Source organism: Crinia signifera, chromosome 19 (assembly GCF_055691185.1).
Source record: "Crinia signifera chromosome 19, ASM5569118v1, whole genome shotgun sequence".
Classification (NCBI taxonomy): domain Eukaryota; kingdom Metazoa; phylum Chordata; class Amphibia; order Anura; family Myobatrachidae; genus Crinia; species Crinia signifera.
This window is the reverse complement of record NC_139226.1, coordinates 20621541-20648322: the sequence shown is the minus strand read 5'-3', so window position 1 is coordinate 20648322 and position 26782 is coordinate 20621541. Positions and strand designations below refer to the sequence as shown.

The following is a 26782-nucleotide window of genomic DNA, read 5'->3' as shown; positions in this document are numbered from 1 at the left end:
CCATTCTTGACCCATTGCAATGCCCTGTCCAGAGATACACCCACAACACACCTTCATTTTGGGCCTTACGCGCAAGCATATTTCTGCTCGCATGGGGTATAAGCTTGCACGTATGATCACAGTTGCACATCCACAATACGGCCATTGCGCATGCGCATTAAGCTGAACAACGCGGTGCATGCAAATTCACATGCAAGCGAATAAACCATAATAACCTCTCGAATGTGCTTTGCGAGTGAACCTGAATAACCTCCTATATCCTATTTGCTAAAAATGTGCTTTTGAATCGCTGAAGAGGGATCTTCAGTTCCCTTCTTGGGAGCCAACACTTGCTATTACTTACTGTTAACTGGGACAGGTGCTTATGTACTGTTAACTGGGACAGTGGCTCCCACTGACCCAGCAAATGCATTTCCATTAATAGTCAAAAAAAAATCCTATAGCCACATTATTCTGGGGTAAGAAATTATAGCTACAGGGACATTTTATTACGTATGTATCTGGCTCCCAAATATAAATCATTTGTGAACAAACAAAATATCATCCATTACATAGAATCGGCAGGAATATTGTACGTGAGAAACAATATCTATACTTACAGAGAACAGTCAGGGTCATAGTGCTCTGTGTAGAAGACATACTGGGCAAAGTCACCGTGCAGGTTATAGATTTCCCATGATCCTCTGGAGTTGGAGTAAATGTCACAGTTGATGATTGTCCCCAAATTCCATTGTGATTGCTCTTTGTCCATTGGAATCCTGGAGAAAATCCAGGGCAGTTCACAGGAAAGGAGCAAGTCACTGTCACCTCTTCCCCTGATATCAGCTTGTCGGGACAGGAGATTTCTGGCTTTTTAAGATCTAATTGATACAATGGAAGCAGTCAATATAAATTATTACATACGGCAGTGTTTGCCAAACTGTGTGCCGTAGCACCCTGGGGTGCCTTGGGACACTTACAGGGGTGCCTTGGATTGGGGGCCCAAGACCAAATCACATTATTTACATTTAAATTAATAGGAAAATCCAGTGCTGGTGGCTACCAATTATTAAATATAGAGACAAACAGAAGTGAATCTTATCCCTCACAACATAATTGAACCTAAGGATAACCTATACAAATAGCAAAATCACTTAGCAAAATGTAATGCATGCATGTATTTCTGTATAGGATTTGGGAGGATTAGAGGGTACTGTATTGTATTGTATTAAGAGCATGACAATGTATTGTATGTTATTGATATGTTCCTGTATGCTTATGTATTGATAAATAGAAATTGTATTAAACTTACTTATTCTTTTGACGGGTTAGCCAAGTTCATTAGGGAGTAACATTATAGGATAGGCATATACTTAATTAGATGAGTGTTTCCCAGACGACACTAATTAAATAAAGTTTGGGTGGAGGCACTTAGGGGGGTTATTCTAGTTCATTCTTTCTGACAAATTCCTTCTTAGATGGACAAAAGCATGTGCACTGCAGGGGGGCAGATGTTACTTGTGTAGAGAGAATTAGATTTGGGTGAGTTATTTGTTTTCTGTGCAGGGTAAATACTGGCTGCTTTATTTAACACTGCAATATAAATCTCACTTTGAAGTAAAACCCCACCCAGATCGATTTCTCTCTGCACAAGTTACATCTGCCCCACCTGCAGTGCACATGATTTTGCCCATCTAAGAAGGAATTTGTCAGAAAGAATGAACTAGAATAAGGGCCTAAGTTACTTAGTTGTAACCTTTACATAGTAAAAGATTAAAGGGGTTACACATGCACTGTGTGGGGTAATGAGGACCGAGTTCCCCGACCGCTACTCTAAACACTAAGAAAACTGGCAATCAGAACAATTACAGTAAACTCTGTAATTAAATGTAGAGTAAAACTGAGGTTCCTAGCATAGCTTTTGGCCAAAAGATATGGAACCACCTACCATGGCCAGGAAACCTTATCAGGTGGGACCCTAAGATTCCTAAAGTCCAAATAAATGGGACCCCCCAGGGCCAGCACAACCCAAACATGTCAAGGCAACACACTACTCAGAGGTAGCAGTTTCATTGTTAAAAGGTCTTTCATTATTAAGAAGTGGCAGCTCGACACTAAAAGTGTTACATTAGTGAGCAGCAGTAAGAAATGTTCGATTCAATGTTACAAAAATGATGCCCCAAATTGTAGATAATTGTAATATAATTAAAAAAACCTAGTTTCATTTATAAATCAGGAATAATAATAAAGCATTACAACACAAAAACAGAATAGCAGGTGCACCATACACCATTCAACTTTTTTATATAATATACTGTATGAGGTTCTTGGCATAATATTGGCCAATAGTATGAGCCTGCCCACCACTCGTATATAATAAAGCATAAAAGAAAAATGAAATTCTCACTTGAAACTGAAACACATTTCCCGACACCGGGCAGCTTTATACGTCAGTGATGAACTTATGCCTTATTTTTAACTTACTAGGTGACCCGTGAAAAAATGATAATAAACTACGATTAATTTTATAGCAAGTTTGGTGGACTGTAGTAGGAGGAAAGTAACCTCGTAAAAAGTGACACAAGGGGGGAAATTTACTAAAGGAAATTTGGTACTTATGTAATATCTGGGCTCCCGTTTTTCTTATGAGACCGGGTCTCCTCGCGGGGCTCGCCACGCTTCGGGCACGGAGGCTCGCTGTGCTCGCCACACTATATAAAATCAGCTCCATGCGTAGTTGGATAGTAGGGGTATGAAAAAATGGGGTGCATTTAACATGGGAGCCCAGATAATACATAAGTACCGGAAATTTGTAAAAAAATAGGTGTATTTGTATCCAGAAATACACTTATTTTTGACATTTAATATCCCAAAAAGTCGGCAATTCGTATTCGTATTGATAGCACATCAATACGCATACGATTTGCCGTATTTTCGGGATAGTAAATGTCAAAAAATTTTGGATACAAATGCACCTATTTTTTTTACAAATTTCCTTTAGTAAATTTCCCCCAATGTCTTGTAGTGAAATGTTTTCCCAGAGTCTCCTGGTCCGTCAATGAAGTAACAATTGGGCAGTGTATTCCTTATGGAATGTAAGACCTCAGGCTAGATGCACTAAGCGTCAAAAGAACCACCAGCCAATCAGCTCCTATCTGCCATGTCACAGACTGTGTTTGATTGGTTGGATGTTTATCACTCTCCATTTTATAACTTTTGAAGCTTGGTGCATCAGGCCCCTTATCCACTATTGCCTTGTGTTCTTGGCTTAGTACTATTGTATACCATTGTATAGTGTCCAAGTTGATGTTCCTCTTCCACATTGTAAGACTCCTTTTATCTGTTCTACCACAACAGGTTCTGGTAAGTGGAAGTAGTCACACGTTCTGCCATGTTGTTTCAAATTGTTTTGCAATTGTGGCATTGCTAGATTGTAGAGTTCCTGGGTTTGGTGTTGTCTTTGAAAATCTTTGCATAATGCGTCCCAAAATGTTTCCCAACAACTCAGGTATATCGTGCTGCTGCGGCAGCCTATCAGCTCTCTCCACACTGCCCGGCTCTTTGCTACAGGGTAGGAGGACCTGGGCCCTCCCCTGACCCGGGTAAAAAGCAGCCGCTCACCCCACCTCTTGGCCTTTAGCCAAGAGCCTCTATCATTCATCGCAGGTGCTTGCTGACACCAACTGAAGGAACATTTAAAAAAAATTGAAGTGGGGTGCAGCCAATAATGTTGTGCCTAGGTGGGGAATGACCCTTAATTCCGCCACTGGGTATAATTGTATTCCAGTCACAAAAGTATTATTACAAATAATTATGAGATATTGTGTGCACCACTATTCACCATGTTTGTTGGTACATAAAAAAGATCCCTAGATTCCGTCCCCGCAGGACCCTGTGTGTAAAACCATCGCATCCTGATGATACAAGCTGGGGTCAGGGGAGGATGATGGAGATCGGCTTCTGTGTTGGGTGTGATAGTGGCGTATTCTCAGGTGACATAATTGGGGCAGAGATAATAGGCGCTGTGTGAGCATTTGGGTGAATTTCAGTATAAATGTAATATCAGTCATATACATTCACAGAGGGTATACAGAAGCAGCGCTCACCTGTTACTGTCACATATACGAGAGATAGATAGGTATATCTGACTGTACTGCTTGGGGATTCTTCAAACCTGAAATAATACCTCCCGGTATCTCCTTTCCTGGCCGCAGTTATTGTCAGCGTGCAGTCTCCAGTATCCGGATCTCCGGTCAGACGGAAGTTTGGTTTTACCACAGGAGTATTTCTATCATTAGAGGCTACAGTCACATGGTCACTTCTCATCCAGTATCCTGTGGAACGTATGAATGTTCTCCGATTGTCAGCAGTAAAAGTACAGGGGATGGTGACACACTGACCCTCCTCTACAGTGACAGTATGACTCAGCTGGATGGAATAACCAGACGGAGGCTGACATGTGGTACCTGTGGGGAGATGAACGGACTGATTACTGACATACACTGCAGGACAACACAGTATACACAATGGGAGACATTTATCTGCATAAACAAGACAGTCTGATACAAGACAGAGTTGCATAGAGGAAGCGGAGTAATAGAGCATGTATGTACTGTATGTGATCGCTGCAGGTGCCAGGTGTCATTAAGCTTTATTTTAGTGCAGCTCTGTCTACAGAAGGCAGAGGGCAGCGGCAGGTTAACATTGCGCACCCCAGGGGTCTCTGGGGCAATGCAGATATGGGCACATATGTAATGTGAGGTAGCCTACAGGAGAGTCACACCTGCTCTAGGGTGGCAGAGACAAGACTATAGAAATGTGAAGGCATGGTAAGTAGAGACTTGTAGTTCAACAGCTAGCTGAAGTGTCACAGTGTTTTTGGTACCTGAGTTGTGTCCTACATCAGATCTTAAACATGGTAACAGAAACCAGAGATGTGCAGCTCGGTGATCCAGAGATCCGTATCCACCCGGATTTTGTGAATCTGTACCTAACCAAAACCCAGTCCAGATTTCTAGAGGATACGATACGATCGGAACCGATTTTAGGAAGTTGTTCTAGTTGGCTTGTTAAGCAGCATTAGTTCGCTGCTTAGCAAGCCTTGTAACGCCGCCCACCAGACGGCGAATGCCCGCCACCCAGTGAATATACGCGCAGAACTGTGAATGGATGATTTGCATATACATCCATTTGCAGGCTAGCGTGCTGCCCCGAAATCATTGGACGGTCGCCGACCATTGAATGATTTCTACAGTGCTTGCAAATCTGTCAGTGGCTGCTGACTTAGGGCGGTATTCAATGAGAATACCCGCGAGGTGCAGCGAATCCTTTTTAGGATTCGCTGCACATTCGCCACGTTCCGGAGCCGGCGGGCTCCGGTATTCAACGTGTCAGGGGCTCGCTGCCCCTGACTGGTGAATATGAGCTCCTGCGGCGATTGCCGCAGGGAGCCTGAGGACGGTGCCAGGCAGAGAGATGGAAGTCTCTCTGCCTGGCCCAGAGCGTTTGTGGGGGTTAGGTGGGCTCCCCGGGTGCCAGGCAGCACAGCCTGCCCCCCGGGGTGCCAGCAGGGGACCTATATTCACTATACCCGATCATAACGATCGGGTGCAGTGAATATATGAATATGTAATGAGCGGCTCGGCTCCGGCGCCCCCTGCTGGCTGCTGTGTAAAAAAAATAAAAATAAATAAATTTTTAATTAAATATATATTCAGGTGCTTACAGCACATGAATAAAAATAGCATGCCCCTCCTCAGAATGAAATTCCTGATTTTTAGGCACCAAATGTAAAAAACAAAACACTTTATTTTAAAAGTTCACATTCCACTTCACCATAAAAAGATAGCGATTGCTACTCGGTGAATCATGGCGAAAAAAACCTTCAAATGTATTCGCCATGTGGTCATTGAATAGGGTGATTCACCGTTTTTGTCAAAAATTCGCCAAACAGCACAAATTCGCCATAAAAACATGGCGAATCAGGCTCATTGAATACCGCCCTTAGACTTGCGGCATCCTGCTCTGAGAATTGAGCAGGCGGCTGCCTGCCCCCGGAAAGCAGGTGCCCGACTGTGTTCGCATAGGGATGCACAGCGTTTTGGTGGGTACGCCAATGTCAGCTGCCTGCCAATTTCCTTCTGAACGTGCATGCATATGTAAGGGTGCCTCAGACCACCCAGGCATGTGCGTGCACGTTCCACATCGGCGACGATTGAACAATGTGGATGTTCCCCTGCATGCTGCGAATGGATATTTATGAAAAACATCCATTCGTAGCCAGTGCGAAGGAACACGCTTTGTGAATGTTGGGGTGACGTACCACCATCCATAAGGAGGGTTTAGGTTGACTCACAAGAATGCGAATATGCATCCGAGCAAATCAACCAGAATAACCCCCATAGATAGCTGCTAACACAACTACACACACAGAAACAGTGACACACAGACAGCTGCTTACAAACACATGGACTCTATTTTCTGACATTCAATCTGTGACTTACTCATGTAGACATATGTGGATACTTACACACCGACAGCCACTGTCAAACTTGAACACAGATGCTGACAAGCAGACAGCCAATGACACACAAAGATGCCGACAGCTGGACTCTGACACACAGACCCTGACACAGAAATATGCTAAAAGTGACATGTATATGCACAGATGCTGACACTCAGACACTGACAAGCAGACAATGGCAAATTGGAACTGACAGATAGATGCTGACACACGGTCGCTGACATGCTAATACACATGCTGACAAGCTGGCACACAGACACTGACAAGCTGGCACACAGACATTGGCACATAGACTGATGCCACAGACAGTGACACACCGATACTGAAACACAGACAGATGCTGACACAAAGATGTTGACACAAGGACACAGATACACTGATGCTGACACACAGACATACCCTTATACGTGGACACTGACACAGACACATGGATGCTGGCACACAGACACGCAGATTTATGTTGACATTAACATGTAGGCGCTGACAAAAGCTTTCATACATACACTGACAGACCTTGACACACAGATGCAAATATTTTGATAAGCTGATAAACACACTGATAAATTCACACTGACACACAGATGTGATCACACACAGACACACAAATGTCACAAAGGTAGCCTGCCCGGACAGGCCGGCCAACATGACAAATGTGGGCTTGCCCGCCGAAGTCTATGTTGCGGTGTGCCAATGTTGATGCTGGGCTTCCCCCTAGCGCTCCAAAAGCCAGCGACGGGGACGGATGGGCTCAGATGTTTTAGCAGGGCACTGCAAAATGGGCAGGGCCAGTTTGCCCTTTAAAAATCGGCCTGCTAAAACAGCCTAGAGTTAACGCTACTGATGATGATACTCTGATAGACCATGACACATGGACGCTGAAACACAGACATAACCTGACACACAGGCGCTGACACTCAGACACAAGTATGGAGATACACAGACACTGACATACGGATGCTGACACAGGCAAACAGATGCTTACACAGATACACAGCCACTGCTGGGTGGGAGAGAGGTAGCTGACGCATAGTGGGATAGAAGAAGGAGGGGAGAGAGACACTGCAGCTGGGTTGAAGACCATGGGGTGACAACAGTGGCGGCTTGGTTAGAGAGAGGTAGAGACTAACAAGGGGGACAACAGTAGCAGCTGGGTGGAAGAGAGAGAGGTAGAGGCCACAAGGGGGGGTTGGGGGGCGACAACGGCGGCTGGGTGGGAAAGAAATAGAGCCCACGGGGGGCTGACAGCAGGGGCTAGGTGTGAGGGAGGATAGAAACCGATAACAGTGGTGGAGGAGGGGGCATCTGCAGTGGGAGATTAGAAAGTTGGGGTGTGGCAGATAGTTGAATATATAAAATGCATAAGTTTATATATATATAGAGAGAGCATATGATTTGGAAGGGGGTGTGTATTGTATTGTTTTATTTAATTAAAAAGCTGTTACAGAGAAAGATGTACATTGATAGTGTGGATGGTACAGTGACATTTGTGGGTGTGGGGGGGGGGGGGGGGCTGTGTGTGCATGTTGTTTAGGTGTGTGTGTGTGCAATAGTACAGTAGGGTGTTTTTGAGTCAGCGGCTCCACACTGGCGGAGGTCACGACACAGGAAAACAGGAGGCTGGGTAGTGATAGGGGTGTGTGGGAATAAGGGGGACTAAAGAGGAGGGTGGGCGATACTGTGCAGCTTCTGCCAGTGGGTGGGGGTCCAGCGTGGCAGTACAGGATGGTGGCCCTGAGTCAGTGTCTCCTCCTACTGGGTGGGAGCTGGGGTGCATGAGAGCAGGAGGCTGGGCTATGAGGCATGATAGGGGCATGTGGGCAAAACAGCGTCAGCGACTCCCCAGTGATGGAAGTTACGGTTCAGGAGAGCAGGAAGCTGGGTAGTGATAGGGGTGTGTGAGTATATGGGGGACTAAAGAGGGGCTTAGGGGTGCCGTGAATTGCGGGAGGGGCACGGGGGTGCCGTGAATCAAGGGAGGGAGGGGGCGCAGGTGTCCGCAAATCGCGGGAGAGGGCGGGGGTCCGCAAAGCGCGGGAGGGGGCGTGAATCGCGCGAGGGGGGGTTGCGAATTGCAGGAGGGGGGGTGCGCGGGGGTAATGTGAATCGTGGGAGGGGGGCGTGAATCGTGGGAGGGGGGGTGAGCGGGGGGTCCACAATTTGCGGGAGGGGGGGCATGGGGCGCGATGCATCAACCTAGTTGGTTATATATTCTTGTAGAAGGATGGAAGGATGTTGCTGTCATTTAGAATGCATTTACATAAACAGTAATAGTAGCAGTAAAAGATCTGACTTAAAGCACCTACAGTAAAACAGAACAGGTGTTATATAATATACATAGAATTGGTTGATGATGTGTAGGTTGACGTGCACATAGTTGTCACTGGAAAAAAATTGCCACAAGAAAAAATCAACACAGAAAGCTCAACACATGTAAATGTTGACATAAGTGTGGCACTTCATTGGTGTCCATGTCGACACATGAGAATGAATATGAAAACATTCAAAAAGTGAAAAATAAATCTTCAAAAGCTCATGTCAACCTTTTTCATTGTCGACCATAGCCATGTCAGTGTTTTGCATGTGCCATTTAATCGTGGGGTTGCCGTGAATGGGGGGGGGAGGGAGGTGGGGGGGGTCTGCGAATTGCGTGGGGGGGGTCGTGGGGGGGTGGGTGACGCGAATTGCAGGAGGGGGGTCGCGTGGGGGGGGGTACCGCGAATCACGGGAGGGGGTCGCTGGGGTGCCGCAAATCGCCACAAGAAAAATACAACACAGAAAGGTCAACATATTAAATGTTGACATAAGTGTGGCAATTCATTGGTGACCATGTCGACACATGAGAATGAATATGAAAACACTCTTAAAATGAAACATAAATCTTCAAAAACTCATGTCAACCTTTTTCATCGTCGACCATAGCCGTGTCAGTGTTTTGCATGTGCCATTTGATCCTGGGGTTGCTGTGAATCGCGGCGGCTGGGGGGGGGGGGGGTTGTGTGTCCACGGGAGGGGGGGTGGCGGGGGGGGGGGTGCCATGAATTGGGGGAGGGGGGGTCGCGGGGTGGGTGCTGCGAATTGCGGGAGGGGGGGTCGTGGGGCTGGGGAGTTTGCCGCGAATCACGGGGGGGTCAGGGGGGGGGGTGCCGCGAATCACGGGAGGGTCGCGGTGGGTGCAGGGGGGATGGGTGTGGGGGGTTGCAGCGAATCGCAGAAGGGGGGGACGCGGGGGGTGGGGTGCCCCGAATCGCCGGAGGGGGGGTCGTGGGGGCTGGGGTTGCCGCAAATCGTGTGTGGGGGGGGTGCCGCGAATTGCGGTAGGAGGGGTTCGCGGGGGCGGGGGAGCGAGTGAATCGTGGGAGGGGCCCCGCAAATCGCGGGAGGGGGGGCGGCGGGGGGCGCTCACCTGGTGTGTCTGGTGAGTAGCTGTGTCTTTGCTGGGTAACATGGGGAGGCAGAGGGTGTCTGGCACTGTGCATACCTCCCAACATGACCCATGCCAGGAGGGACACAATGCTCTGCCGCTGGACTTTCTTCCTAATGTATGATTACCTCCATCTGTGTTGAACAGGTTAATTGATAGGAATGGTGCTTCAACACAGGTGATGGCAATCATACATTAAAAGGAAAGTGCAGGAGCAGAGCAATGTGTCCCTCCTATGACTGTGGGCTCACTGGGCTGGTTCTCTGTCATGTGAGTCAGAGGCTCCACCCAGCGTTAGAGGGTCAGACACACTTTGAGTGACAGATGTAGCCAAATATATAAGATATATATATATATAAGTGGAGGTACCTTGTGGCCTTTTTGGGGGTCCCGAAGGAAGGAGGCGGCACTCAGTTGGCTTAGCTATTTAAAGCATTTTTATGGTGCAGTAGAAAAACATTGATTAAACATCGATAGCAAACATCGTCAACGTTTCAAGACTGATTAGTCTTTTCCTCAGGACGCTTTAAAGAAGGTGCAAGGTGCTGTGAGAAAGGAAAAAGAAAACAGAGCTGTAAGCTCTCCTACCTTTTAAACGTGCAGCCTGTGTGTGTGTCCTCCTCCGGGCGCTGAGACCGGCAGCCGCACTTCCGGGTGCTCTGTGCCGCCTCTGTGTCACGTGGCGGTTGCTAGGTTACCCTGGACGCTGCAGCTCGCTCCTTCCCTGCGTCCCCGGAGATAGGAGGTGTGGGAGACCAGCGTCTCGCTGCTGGAACAAAGTGCAGTGTGTTAAATACCAAATTAAATAAATCAAACGTGCGTGGGCTGCTTATTACTAATAACTAAGTGTTAGCAAGTTCAAATAAGATTAAAAAAGAGGATCGCTTTTGTGTTATTGGGCTTAAATATATGGGCTCCTTTTGAACAGCATCTCATTGCACCTTCCCTGTAATTTCACATAAGTAAGGACTTTACATATATCATTTCTGCATAAACGGTTAACCTTTCACTTGCGCTTATACATAATGCATGCATGTACATAAATCGGGGTACATGTGAACAAGGGGGCTGATACAGGCTGGCTAGTCTGTTAATAGGCAGTGCTGTCCCTCTATTTTAGGCGTTCCAGGCTATTTTTTCATTTAGGCCTACTGGCGCTAGAGCATTTAAATGGAAAATCCATTCGGATTCCCTCTAGGGGGGAGTGGAATGTGGTCTATTATTTTGCTTTTTAAACTATCCCGAGCATGGCCGCAGGTTTTGAAGTGTTTTGCCACAGGTTCTTCTATTTTTTTCTCCTGCCAAGCAGGCTTTGATTACGGAACGATGTAACGCCATGCGTTCTCGGAAGGTTCTAATCGTTTGTCCAACATAGTATTTGCCACAAGGGCAAATTATGATGTATACTATGAACTGGGATTTACAGGATAGAACATGGTTTATTTGAAACTTTTGACCAGTGACAGGGTGTGCAAAATCTTGGCCTGTTAACATCATGCTGCATGTTGTGCATGAGGGGCACCTGTAGCACCCTGGTTTTTTATTTTGTATGTTAAAGAGGGGTTCATGGATCTTGGGGGTCAAATTGGTTTTGACCAGCATGTCCCGTAGGTTTTTCCCTCTTCTATAACTGGGCATGATGGATATTTGTTTGAAACAGGGTAGAGTTTTGTCACTGGTTATCAAGGGCCAAACTGCGTTAACTGCTCTGGGCAAGACCTGGCTTGCTGATAACAACACACCAAAAAACCATTCACACTTAAACAGAAACGAGAGAAAGGCACTAAAAAAACTTTCAGACAACAACGAGATCACTATACGCCCCGCCGATAAAGGTGGGGGTATAGTGATACAAGATACAGCAAAGTATGTTGCCGATTTGGATGCCCAATTATCAGACAGTACCACATATAAAAAGCTGGCAGGCGATCCTACGGCCTCTTTCAAAAAGGAGTTGGACCTAAATCTGAAACAAGCATTCTCAGATGGACTCTTCAGTAGAAAAGTCTACCAAACTTTAACCACAGAATACCCAGTTACCCCGGTCATATATACAATACCAAAAATCCACAAAGACCCGTTGAATCCACCCGGCCGCCCTATCATTTTGGCGCGCAATTCCCTCTTTCAGCCAATTTCTCAATTTTTGGATACATTGTTGCAACCGTATGTAATGGCCCAAAAAACTTTTCTAAAAGACACCACTCAACTGCTATGCAAACTGGCGGAGTTGAAAAATGTACCAGAAGATACCACATTATGCACCATGGACGTCAAAAATTTATATACAGTGATTCCTCATGCTCAAGCATTATCAGCTATGCAAACTTTTTTGTTCAGAGTAAACTTCAAAGAGTTGGACATACCATTATTTTTAGTTCTTTTGGAGCTGACACTAACCAGGAATTATTTTTTACACAATGGTTCATATTATTTACAGCTTACAGGATATTCCATGGGTTCAAATGTATCTCCGTCACTAGCCAATATTTTTATGTTTGAGCAAGAAAACTATTTTTTCTTTACAGATACAAAAATCAGCTACAATATCATCATGTACACAAGGTACATAGATGATTTATTGTTACTATGGTCAGGATAGACCCAGACATTGGAGAACATTATTTCAAATATTAACCAATCAGATAGCCCCATTAAATTAACTTTCGCTATAGACAAACAGACCATAAATTATTTGGATGTAACTATCTCTTTAAGAAACCAGACCATTGCAACAACTGTATACCATAAAAATACAGATAGAAACACCCTGCTGAAATACAGCAGCCATCATGCCCCGGCACTGAAAAGGGGATTGCCCAAATCGCAAATGATTCGAGTAGCCCGGATCACCAGTGATGCATCAGCTCTAGAATCAAATCTAGATACCATGGTGACTAAATTCACCCAGCGAGGTTATGACCCCACTCAGTTAAACAAACAAAAAACTGAAGTAATGAAAATACCCTGAAACCAACTTCTAAAAAACAAAGAACAACAACAACAACCAAAAAAATCCATGCCCAAAAAAATCCCCTTTGTGACCAGTTTTTCATCAGCAAACCCAAGTCTTGCCCAGAGCAGTTAACGCAGTTTGGCCCAGTGACAAAACTCTACCCTGTTTCAAACAAACATCCATCATGCCCAGTTATAGAAGAGGAAAAAACCTACGGGACATGCTGGTCAAAACCAATTTGACCCCCAAGATCCATGAACCCCTCTTTAACATACAAAAGAAAAAACCAGGGTGCTACAGGTGCCCCTCATGCACAACATGCAGCATGATGTTAACAGGCCAAGATTTTGCACACCCTGTCACTGGTCAAAAGTTTAAAATAAACCATGTTCTATCCTGTAAATCCCAATTCATAGTATACATCATAACTTGCCCTTGTGGCAAATACTATGTTGGACAAACGATTAGAACCTTCCGAGAACGCATGGCGTTACATCGTTCCGCAATCAAAGCCTGCTTGGCAGGAGAAAAAATAGAAGAACCTGTGGCAAAACACTTCAAAACCTGCGGCCATGCTCTGGATAGTTTAAAAAGCAAAATAATAGACCACATTCCACTCCCCCCTAGAGGAGGAGATAGACAAAAAATGCTCACACAAAGGGAATCCGAATGGATTTTCCGTTTAAATGCTCTAGCGCCAGTAGGCCTAAATGAAAAAATAGCCTGGAACGCCTAAAATAGAGGGACATTACTGCCCATTAACAGACTAGCCAGCCTGTATCAGCCCCCTTGTTCACATGTACCCCGATTTATGTACATGCATGCATTATGTATAAGCGCAAGTGAAAGCTTAACCGTTTATGCAGAAATGATATATGTAAAGTCCTTACTTATGTGAAATTACAGGATAGGTGCAATGAGATGCTGTTCAAAAGGAGCCCATATATTGAAGCCCAATATCACAAAAGCGATCCTCTTTTTTAATCTTATTTTAACTTCCTAACACTTAGTTATTAGTAATAAGCAGCCCACGCACGTTTGATTTATTTAATTTGGTATTTAACACACTGCACTTTGTTCCAGCAGCATGACGCTGGTCTCCCACACCTCCTATCTCCGGGGATGCAGGGAAGGAGCGAGCTGCAGCGTCCAGGGTAACCTAGCAACCGCCACGTGACACAGAGGCGGCACAGAGCACCCGGAAGTGTGGCTGCCGGTCCCAGCGCCCGGAGGAGGACACACACACAGGCTGCACGTTTAAAAGGTAGGAGAGCTTACAGCTCTGTTTTCTTTTTCCTTTCTCACAGCACCTTGCACCTTCTTTAAAGCGTCCTGAGTAAAAGACTAACCAGTCTTGAAACGTTGACGATGTTTGCTATTGATGTTTAATCGATGTTTTTCTACTGTACCATAAAAATGCTTTAAATAGCTAAGCCAACTGAGTGCCGCCTCCTTCCTTGGGGACCCCCAAAAAGGCCACAAGGTACCTCCACTTCTATAGCAATATAGAGGTTTCGTGGGTCAACGTTTCGGGCTCCTGGCACTTTATCAAGACTTCTTGCCAGTAGACCTCCTGACGAAGCTCCCCAGCAAAGCGTGCGCTGACCAAACACTCCGTGTGACCCCCTGTTCCCTTCCCCAATTTGAATGCATTTTGATCTGTTTAGATAGGGCATAGTATCTAAGTGGTGCATCGCACTCTGTAGTAGCTGAACCAGAGGCGCGGCACTTGACGTCTGTGACCGCGACCTCTGTGCCCAGCTAACTTAGGCGCACACCCGGTGGTATCCGTTCCCTGGCGTTTGCAGCCTTCGTGATAGTCTCTGGCGGCTATTAGAAACTGCGTCGGAGACAAGATACAGAAGACAGACCACGGTCTGCTTCGGGTCTCGTTCCTCAGCAGCAGCATTACGGGGGACGTATATATGTCAAAACCCCGAACACATTATTAAAATCACGGCCAGTGACTGTAAAAATTCTCTATCACCTCGATATATCACAGAGGAGTAAAAATAATCAGATTTACTGACTTACTGACACAGTGAGTGTCAACTAAATAAACTGTGATACCCACTACAGAGAAACATATTTGCGAACCACCAATGCCCATGTGTAAAAAACAGACAACAGTATAAAACCAAGCATTTATTTTGAAAAATTGTCATATTAAAATTATAAATATTATTTGGAAGGTACAGGCAACAGTGGGGTATCACGTTGCAGGGATAGCTTTATCCCGTTTTAAATACATGTTTGTGTATGTATGTGTCAATTTGTGTTTTTATTTCGCTCCTTTTTAGAAAATAATAAATTAAAAGCTATATTTTATGTAATCCTTCTTCTCTGGTGCGCCACACAGAGACATTCCTTCATTATGTGGGGATGACAACCCGCACATTTAAGGAGAGAATGGGCCTTCATCGGTCAGCCATCAAAGCGGCTTTGATAGGTAAACCGATGGAGCAACCAGTTGCATCTCATTTCCGTGAAGCGGGACACCAGCTATCTACTCTTAGATACAAAATTATTGATCATATCCCCCCTCTTCCTAGAGGTGGAGATAGAGCCAATCTCCTGCTCAAATGCGAATCATTCTGGATTCACACACTTCAAACAGTATCGCCTAAAGGGCTCAATGAACGTATCCAGTACTATTTTTCTGGAAAAATAGGTGCAGGAACTCCAGGTCTGGGGGTGGATCAATTAAATAAAAAATAATATATATAATAAAGAGAGGGAGGGAGAGATAGATGTATATATTGTATTTATAAACAAAGGCAATCACAGGTGACTTTAAAATAAAACTTATCTTATGGAAAGTACATTTTTAGTTCCTGATTATGTCATATTTAATTAGAGGTTCAGGAACTGAGTTCCTGCTGGTTCCTGCTGAAAAATAGCACTGAACGTATCTCTTGGAATAGTATTATGCATTAATGTTGTTTCCATATTATCTGGTCCTTTCTTGCGATGTATTTACTGTAACAGTTGTATCTTTCACTGATTGCTGTTTTTATTATGTTTTGCTATGACAGCGGAGACACTATCTACTATTCATGAATATTCAAACGATTATGACATCATCTGGGTGCGACGGTTACGTCCCAGTGCAGCGTGCCGCCCAGCAGCCCGGCTCCGTCTGTGTGTCACGTACGGTGGGGATATAAGGTGAGCCTGTTAATGTTTTTATTATCTGTTGTTCTGACGACGGGGACTGACGTTCCCTGAAACGTGAATAAACTTCGTTATTTGCTTCAAAACTCTGTGGTGCCGCCTTAGTGCTTTCACACTGAAGTACTCCTGGTTTGGTATATATATATATATATACTACGAGCGCTCTTCACACCATCGTAAGGGGCTGCGCCCCCTTAATTTGTGAACATTTGTATATGAGAAAGATGGTTAGAATTGTATGAAAGATGGCCTGTATTGCAACTTGAGTTATAGGTGAAATGTGTTAAATAGAGAGCATATGATGTGGAAGGGGGTGTGTATTGTTTTGTTTAATTAAAAAGCGGTTACAGAGTAAGATGTACATTGATAGTGTGGATGGTACAGTGACATTTGTGGGTGGGGGGGGGGGGGGCTGTGTGTGCATGTTGTTTAGGTGTGTGTGCATAGGCGTGCGCACGGGGGGTGCCGGGGGTGCACAGGCACCTCCTTATGCCCGTCGGCAACCCCCACGCGATTGCACGCAAAATGTTTCAAATGCAGCACAGTTTCACTTGCCAGCCACGGCCGCTGCCCGCAGCCGTTCTCCAGCCTGGAAGCGCTGGCCGGGACGTGGGCTGTGCAGCTCAGTGAGCTCCATTAACATAAGCATCCGGCCCCGCCTCTATTAACGTCACACATGGACGTGGTGACGTCGCACCGCACATCCGTCCTCCTGCCCGCGCTCCCTGCGTCTTCCTGCCCGCGCTCCTGCCGTCGTCCTGCCCACGCTCCCGCCGTCCTCTTGCTGCCTGAGAGAGCAAGCCCAGCAGCAGCACGCGCCCTGGGCTGGCAGCAGAGGCACTGCAGTGAATGATCCACCACGAGTAAGAGACAGCCAGCGTGAGTGACCTGGCTGCCTGTAGTGTTCCTCCTAGGAGGAAGCAAGCTAGGTTAGGTTTTTATTCATAAGTTAAAAATTAACAATTAACCCCCTGAGTTGTTGGTTTTGCTGGGGCAGGACAAACCTACTAGGGCAGGTTTGTCCTGCCCCAGCAAAACACATCACAGATATTAGGAAGCTTCTGCTCCCACCTCCCCTCCTGGGTTAGTACCCCAAAGCTAGCTCCCCTGCTGCCGCCTGTCAGTCATCACACAGGCGGCAGGCTCTGTGATGTTTCGCCTCCTACGTCACTATGAATGTCGGGGGGGAATGGGGGTGATGGGGGGGGGACCCCTACAGGTAGTGCGCCAGTGGTGCTCTGCTGGAGGCACCACTGGTGCGCTGATGTTTCGCCTCCCTTGTCACTATGAATGTCGGGGGGGAATGGGGGTGATGGGGGGGGACCCCTACAGGTAGTGCGCCAGTGGTGCTCTGCTGGAGGCACCACTGGTGCGCTGATGTTTCGCCTCCCTCGTCACTATGAATGTCGGGGGGGGAATGGGGGTGATGGGGGGGGGACCCCTACAGGTAGTGCGCCAGTGGTGCTCTGATGGAGGCACCACTGGTGCGCACCTAATGTAAAGTGGTATGCATCGGCAAGTGTATAGTCATATGCACACATGGTGATGCTGGTTGTAAGGGAGCCGATGGCAGGTGGAAGTGACGGCTGTGCTGTAGCATGACTGTCATTAATGAGGACTCCCTTGTCCGAGCATGTTTAGACGATGAAGATGGTCGTTAATGATGTACAGCAGTGGTGTCAAACTTATGGCCCTCCAGCTGTTGTGGAACTACACGTCCCAGCATGCCCTGCCACAGATTTTATATAATGCATTGCTAAAACGGTGGCAGGGCATGCTGGGGCGTGTAGTTCCACAACAGCTGGAGGGACATGAGTTTGATACCACTGATGTACAGTGTACACACTAGGCGATATTGGTCACAATATCGCTCAGAAAGCCCTTTCTGAGCGATATTGTGACCAATTTGGCCTAGTGTGTATGGGGCTTAAATAATACATTTCTTTCAAGAGGTCCCTGAAAAACACCTTTCAGGAAAGCCTATCATATTTAAGTTCCATATGCATAACCCTCTGATGCACTTATGTATCATATAGCTTCCCCTCGGGACATACAAGCTATGCTATTACTGGTGCCTGTCCTTGTTTTTACCTCCTATATCCCTATAGATTGTTAGCTTGCAGCAGGGCTCTCTCACCTCCAAGTCTGTTGTTACCCAGTTTGTTTTATCACGGTCTACTATTGTAAAGCGCAACGGAATCTGCTGCGCTATATAAGACGCTGTAACGGAATCTGCTGCGCTATATAAGACCCTGTAACGGAATCTACTGCGCTATATAAGACACTGTAACGGAATCTGCTGCGCTATATAACACACTGTAACAGAATCTGCTGCGCTATATAAGACACTGTAACGGAATCTACTGCGCTATATAAGACACTGTAACGGAATCTACTGCGCTATATAAGACACTGTAACGGAATCTACTGCGCTATATAAGACACTGTAACAGAATCTGCTGCGCTATAAAAGACACTGTAACGGAATCTACTGCGCTATATAAGACACTGTAACGGAATCTGCTGCGCTATATAAGACACTGTAACGGAATCTGCTGCGCTATATAAGAAACTAACGGAATCTGCTGCGCTATATAAGACACTGTAACGGAATCTGCTGCGCTATATATGACGCTGTAACAGAATCTGCTGCGCTATATAAGACACTGTAACGGAATCTACTGCGCTATATAAGACACTGTAACGGAATCTACTGCGCTATATAAGACACTGTAACGGAATCTGCTGCGATATATAAGACGCTGTAACGGAATCTGCTGCGCTATATAAGACACTGTAACGGAATCTGCTGCGCTATATAAGACACTGTAACGGAATCTACTGCGCTATATAAGACACTGTAACAGAATCTACTGCGCTATATAAGACACTGTAACAGAATCTACTGCGCTATATAAGACACTGTAACGGAATCTACTGCGCTATATAAGACACTGTAACGGAATCTACTGCACTATATAAGACACTGTAACAGAATCTGCTGCGCTATAAAAGACACTGTAACGGAATCTACTGCGCTATATAAGACACTGTAACGGAATCTGCTGCGCTATATAAGACACTGTAACGGAATCTACTGCGCTATATAAGACACTGTAACGGAATCTGCTGCACTATATAAGACACTGTAACGGAATCTGCTGCGATATATAAGACGCTGTAACGGAATCTGCTGAGCTATATAAGACACTGTAACGGAATCTGCTGCGCTATATAAGACACTGTAACGGAATCTACTGCGCTATATAAGACACTGTAACGGAATCTGCTGCGCTATATAAGACACTGTAACGGAATCTACTGCGCTATATAAGACACTGTAACGGAATCTGCTGCGCTATATAAGACACTGTAACGGAATCTGCTGCGATATATAAGACGCTGTAACGGAATCTGCTGCGCTATATAAGACACTGTAATGGAATCTGCTGCGCTATATAAGACACTGAAACTGAATCTGCTGCGCTATATAAGAACCTGTAACAGAATCTGCTGCGCTATATAAGACGCTGTAATGGAATCTGCTGCGCTATATAAGAGACTGTTACGGAATCTGCTGCGCTATATAAGACGCTGTAATGGAATCTGCTGCGCTATATAAGAGACTGTTACGGAATCTGCTGCGCTATATAAGACACTGTAACGGAATCTGCTGCGCTATATAAGACGCTGTAACGGAATCTGCTGCGCTATATAAGACACTGTAACGGAATCTGCTGCGCTATATAAGACGCTGTAACGGCATCTGCTGCGCTATATAAGACACTGTAACGGAATCTACTGCGCTATATAAGACACTGTAATGGAATCTGCTGCGCTATATAAGAACCTGTAACAGAATCTGCTGCGCTATATAAGACACTGTAATGGAATCTGCTGCGCTATATAAGAGACTGTTACGGAATCTGCTGCGCTATATAAGATGCTGTAACGGAATCTGCTGCGCTATATAAGACACTGTAATGGAATCTGCTGCGCTATATAAGACACTGTAACGGAATCTGCTGCACTATATAAGACACTGGGGTTTATTCTAGTTCGTTCTTTCTGACAAAATCCTTCTTAGATGGACAAAACCATGTGCACTGCAGGGGGGCAGATGTAACATGTGCAGAGAGAATTAGATTTGGGTGAGTTATTTTGTTTCTGTGCAGGGAAAATACTGACTGCATGATTTTACACTTCAATATAGATCTCACTTTGAAGAAAAACCCCACCCAAATCGAATTCTCTCTGCACAAGTTACATCTGCCCCACCCGCAGTGCACATGGTTTTGTCCATCTAAGAAGGATTTTGTCAGAAAGAATGGACTAGAATAACCCCCACTGTAACGTAATCTACTGCGCTATATAAGACACTGTAACGTAATCTACTGCGCTATATAAGACACTAACGGAACCTGCTGCGCTATATAAGACACTGTAACTGAATCTGCTGTGCTATATAAGACACTGTAATGGAATCTGCTGCGCTATATAAGAGACTGTTACGGAATCTGCTGCGCTATATAAGACACTGTAACGGGATCTGCTGCGCTATATAAGAAACTGTAAATAAATACATTGAAATGTAGGCAGTGATAGACACGCCAAGTGGGCGGTGATAGACACGCCCAGTGGGCGGTGATAGACACGCCCCTCCAATTGTGCACCTACTAATAAAATGGGCTGCGCACGCCTATGCGTGTGTGCAATAGTATAGTAGGGTGTTTTTGAGTCAGCGGCTCCCCACTGGCGGAGGTCATGACACAGGAAAACAGGAGGCTGGGTAGTGATAGGGGTGTGTGGACATAAGGGGGACTAAAGAGGAGGGTGGGAGATACTGTGCAGCTTCTGCCAGTGGGTGAGGGTCCAGTGTGGCAGTACAGGAGTACAGGATGGTGGCCCTGAGTCGGTGTCTTAGGGTACATGAGAGCAGGAGGCTGGGCTATGAGGCATGATAGGGGCAGGTGGCCAAAACAGCGTCAGCGACTCCCCAGTGGTGGAAGTTACGGTTCAGGAGAGCAGGAAGCTGGGTAGTGATAGGGGTGTCTGAGTATACGGTGGACTAAAGAGGGGCTTAGGGGTGCCGTGAATTGTGGGAGGGGCGTGGGGGGTGCCGTGAATCAAGGGAGGGAGGGGGCGCAGGTGTCCGCGAATCGCGGGAGAGGGCGGGGGTCCGCAAAGCGTGGGAGGGGGCGGTTGCGAATTGCGGGAGGGGGGGTGTGCGGGGGGTGACGTGAATCGTGGGAGGGGGCGTGAATCGTAGGGGGGGTGCGCGGGGGGTCCGTGAATTGCGGGAGGGGGGGCACGGGGCGCGATAAATCACCTAGTTGGTTATATATTCTTGTAGAAGGATGGTAGGATGTTGCTGTCATTCAGAATGCATTTACATAAACAGTAATAGTAGCAGTAAAAGATCTGACTTAAAACACCTACAGTAAAACAGAACAGGTGTTATATATTGTACAAAGAATTGGTTGATGATGTGTAGGTTGACGTGCACATAGTTGTCACTGTAAAAAAATTGCTACAAGAAAAATTCAACACAGAAAGGTCAACACATGTAAATGTTGACATAAGTGTGGCACTTCATTGGTGTCCATGTCGACACATGAGAATGAATATGAAAACATTCAAAAAAGAAAAATAAATCTTCAAAAACTAATGTCAACCTTTTTCATTGTCGACCATAGCCGTGTCAGTGTTTTGCATGTGCCATTTAATCCTGGGGTTGCCGTGAATCGCGAGCGGGGATGGGGGGGGGGGAGGTGAGGTGTGTCCGCGAATCACGGGAGGAGGGGTCGTGGGTGGATGCCGTGAATTGCGGGAGGGGTGTGGGTGCCGCGAATCGTGGGAGGGTGGGACGCAGGGGTTGCAGTGAATCGTGGGAGGGTGGGTCTTCATTGGTGTCCATGTCGACACATGAGAATGAATATGAAAACATTCAAAAAGTGAAAAATAAAATCTTCAAAAACTCATGTCAACCTTTTTCATTGTCGACCATAGCCATGTCAGTGTTTTGCATGTGCCATTTAATCGTGGGGTTGCCATGAATGGGGGGGGGGGGGAGGGACACAATGCTCTGTTTCTGGACTGTCTTCTTAATTTATGGATTACCATCACCTGTGCTTAAACACCTTTCTTATCAATTACCCTGTTTAAAACAGGTGATGACAATCATAAATTAAAATGGAAGTCCACAAACAGAGCATTCTGTCCCTCCTGGAGAGGGTCATGTTGGGAGGTATGGAGGTGTGGGGCGCTCACCTGGTGTGTCTGGTGAGTAGCTGTGTCTTTGCTGTGTAACATGGAGAGGCAGAGGGTGTCTGGCACTGTGGGCTCACTGGGCTGGTTCTCTGTCATGTAAGTCAGTCATGTGAGTCAGAGGCTCCACCGAGCGTTACAGCTTCAAACACACTTTGAGTGACAGATGTAGCCAAATATATAAGAGATATACAGATGGAGCAGGTCCCATCCTTGCTACCTATGGCGAGAGTTCCGCCAGCTGGCCATGGCTGGCCACGGCGCCCGCCATCGCAATACATTTTAAATGCTTGCCGATTCGCCGTGGCGTCTCCGGATGAGTGCAATACCAGTGATCATCCACCAGATGTCACTTTTGAAAACCTCTTTGTGCATGCATAAAATTTGTGCTGCAGCGCGTGCATGAAGCGCAGGAACTACAGTAAATAATTTATTGTCCCTGGCAAGCCTAGTCAGCGCCTCTCTCACTCCGCCGGCATGAGCATGATCCCGTCTCTTTGAAGGAGAGGATCATGCTGACGCGGGCGGAGAGGCGCTGCATTTGTTTGACACGAAGGAGCGTCTCTGATGGACGCTCTTTCCAGTAATGAGACGCTTTTGCGTCTGAGTTGTTATTACAGCAGTGTACTACAGTAAAGTACTTTACTACTATTGTGCTGTGTCCAGCAAGCTGTACTGTTCTATAGATAGTGTACACACTAATAAATAAAATTACATTGCATTGCGTACAGAATCATTACAAAAAATTATACTGTACTGTATTGTACGTCTCATTGGTTTTGTTGAAAGGTGCTGGCCTTTGGCTAGTACAGTATTGTAGTTTTAACACACCTAAAAAATTCCCGTTACCAATAAGGCTTTCTTGGCATCTAAATTTGCATGGGCGCTTGAGCGTCTGCACGGGTACTATACTGGTACTATACTGGAGCGGCACGGACGCTAATGCGTCTCGGTATATGTTCTAACGGTCGCCACATTTTGGTGTTATGACATTCACAGTAAGTTACTGATTCGTATAGGGATCATTTTACTTTTACACACAGTACTGTCACAGTCATGTACAGTATACAGTGGTACTGTAGATTTAGTAAGCTCGTTGAAGTGATACAATGTCTGGTTTTTATCAGTGGGCAATCAGCTGCTACTGTATACTGTAGTACAGTACATTACTGTGCTGTACAGTACCTGTCATTTTTTTCAAGACAAGCATGTAAAGTACAGTAAATTCACAGTTACTGTAGGAGCTGATTGGACAGTGATAAACTCACTGGCAGGCGCGCAGAATGCGACGTTTGTTCCGCACAGGACGCACGTGATCATGGCGCCATTTTTATTATCAAGATATTTTCAAGATACTGTAATAAAAGATGGCTGCACCACGCAGAGCGAGGAGAGCAAGGCCCTTCAGGCGTGGAGAGCTCCTCATCCTGGTGGCTTGGCGGGACAGGCCCCTGGTGTCCAACAGAGAGGTGGTGGAGGCATACCAGGAGGCTAGCCAAGCCATCAGGGTGCGCTTCAGGAGCGAGAGACCAGTGAGGGCCCTCCAGCGCAGATGGAGCGACCTGGTCCGTCGGGATCCCCAACTGCTGGACTCCCTAAGGGAATGTAAGTACTGTAAAGTATTGGGTGCTGTATTTTCTACTTGTTGCCATGGGGGATTTCCTATTTGTTTTTAATGTGCTGATTACTGTACAGCATACTTGCCTACTTTTGAAAATGAGTTTCAGGGAGAATATACTGTAGTTGGTAGTAGAATTTTGCACAGGTTGAGAGGGCATGTCATGCTCCACCCAAAGGGCCTGTCTACTGTAGTTCCATACTGTACAGTATATGGATATATTGTGATAAGAGATTGTGAACATGGCACCTACAGTAGAAGCGTGGGTGTTATTATGTACAGTATATTATATCCAAATGTAGATGAGCCCCAAAGCAGTTAGTAAGAGCTACAGTACTATACAGTAGTGGTAAAGTGCAGGGAAATGGCACTGATGATTCAATGTACAGTAAATGTACAGTACAATATCTTCCTTTTTTCCCCAAAACATTTAACAATGTAATCTGGGTTAGATGAAATGAGGGAGATTGCTGCTACAGTATTTCAGGGAGTCTCCTGCAGAATGCAGGAGGGTAGGCAACTATGCTGTACAGTACATGCTTGTTGCTATGGGTGATTTCCTACAGTATTTGTTTTCAATGTGGTCCAGAGCTGGTCCAGAGCTGGCCCTAGTGGCGGTGCCCCATAGCACCGCCACTAGTTCTACCTCAATAGGCCACGCAGCTTCTGGCCAGTTCTGCGAACATTGGGTGCCTTTTTAGCTGAAAATTCATCTTACGGTATTTGCATTGTTATGTGACCAGGACACACAAGGAGTTTTTGATGATTACAATAATATGCGGTATGCCTACAGTATATTCTGTGTACGGCTGTGGCTGTACCTGCATATGGAATGCTACAGTACAGTATGTTACAGTGATTTCCATGAGTACACTATTTCATACTGTATGCAGATACAGCCTCAGTCACACAGATTATAGGCATGCTGCATATCATTTTATGCCAACAGTAGCTGCTGGTGCCCCATGGCATTCCAAACGCCCTAGAAATATGGTATTACAGTATGTGGGACACCAAGTACTGTATTATTATACAGTAGGATACACATGGCGGGCACCCAGGTACTGTACACTGTGTACAGTAAACTTTGAGTGAACACAGGAATTAAAGGGTACACTTGGCGTTACTACTGTATACACTTGTACTGCAGTCACCACTTTATTAAAACTTTATTCTGGTACACTGTACAGTATCCTCACATTACTGTACTTACAGCATCTGATGGCCTGAAGTCTGTCAGGATCTCTCCTGACCAGGTCGCTCCACCGGCGCTCTAGGGAGCGGACAGACCGCTCACTGCCAGTGTCAGCCAGAATGACACCATGGCGCCGTGCTACTTCCGGGTTGGGTACGCTTGCCAAACTATCTAAAATAAAGTAACTTAACTCCATGCCAACATGGATAGTTCATACCCCCACTGTCCACGTTGGCATGGAGTTGATCTTAGATAGCGTGGCGAGCGTAGCATCCGCAGCCCCAGTGGTGAAACCCGAGTCCCGGCAGCGTCTGAGACGACCCGCCCCTTGGCGAAACCAGCGTCTGAGACGGAACGCCCCTTCGTGGATTAGCGCTGCAGGAGATGGTGTAGTGTAATGTCCTGGAATGTATTTCAGGTCAGTTCAACCCCCCTCCACCCCTGGGGGGAGGGGAGGAGGCGGTTGACTTCAGCTGCATACACATTACTCCGTGGAAGAGACAATAGTGCAATGGTACTGTACTGTAGCCAAATCAAGTCCTCTTACTCTACAGTACCAACACTTCATGAACACCTACAGTAGCTGGGGCACAGGTGTACTCGTTACTGACTGACACATTATAAATGATCCACAGGTGGAGCTAATTACCTCACTTACAGTATGATTCTGTGAGGACACCTGTAAAACATTAACTGTTTTATTTGTCTAGTTTTGTTAAAACTGTTACATTTCATGGTCTAGTTTTATTAAATATCACTCTACAAAATATTCTAATAAAAGAAAAAAAAAAGAAAAAATTGACACCGTAATCGAACACAGGTCTCCTGCATGAAGACGGGCGCAGCTACACACGACACTACACTACGCAACACAGTGATATGTATGGTCAGTGGAGTGCTGATATAATAATCTGTGGCATCTGCAGCCCCAGTGGCGAAACCCGAGTCCCGGCAGCGTCTGATACGGTCCATTAATGAATTAGCGCTGTAATGTGATGTAATGTACTGTACTGTATTTCAGGTCAAGTCGACCCCCTCCACCCCTGGAAAGGGAGGAGGCGATTGACTTCAGCTGCATACACATTATGGACAGTACCAACAGTTCAAAATATTCAGCATCAGCTACATGAACGTGAAGGTAAATGCTTGTATCGGATCATGACAATACACAGCCCTTTTGCGCGCTCCGATGTTCACGAGCGACCCATTTGCACGAGCGTCTCATTTGTTATAAGCGGCTCATCGCGCACGAGCGTATCATACTGTAAGCGTGCTCCGTACGGCGAATGGCGGGTTTCCATTGGCACATAGCAGTATACCACTCCGACTCTAGCTTGATGGAGCATTAGCCACCCAGTGGTGGCGGATTGTATTGCATGGCGTGCACCCACGCCCCTTGGCGGACGCCGGCGCAAGAAGAATATCGGAGCACCAGAACCTCCGCCATGGCAGCCTGGCGGCAAGGATGGGACCTACTCCATCTGTACTTACCTGGCCTGAGCAGGGGGAGGATGGTGATCACATGACCGGTACACCGGCTGCCAACACTGTATTATGTCAGTATGTACTTACCTGGCCAGAGCAGGGGGAGGATGGTGATCACATGACAGGTGCACCGGCTGCCAGCACTGTATTATGTCAGTATGTAC

The 26782-nt window shown here is 46.2% G+C and overlaps 1 protein-coding gene across 1 annotated transcript in view; it reads right to left on the bottom strand.

Annotated features, from left to right (window-relative positions):
* LOC146041464 (B-cell receptor CD22-like) overlaps positions 1-26782 on the bottom strand; it is a 133891-nt gene that overhangs the window by 97728 nt on the left and 9381 nt on the right. Inside the window, exons 3-4 of the mRNA XM_083161441.1 lie at positions 4086-4445; positions 600-860 (exon numbers count right to left, since the gene is read on the bottom strand). Of these exons, the coding sequence (XP_083017567.1) occupies positions 600-860; positions 4086-4445 (621 nt within the window). The remainder of the gene's footprint in view (positions 1-599; positions 861-4085; positions 4446-26782) is intronic.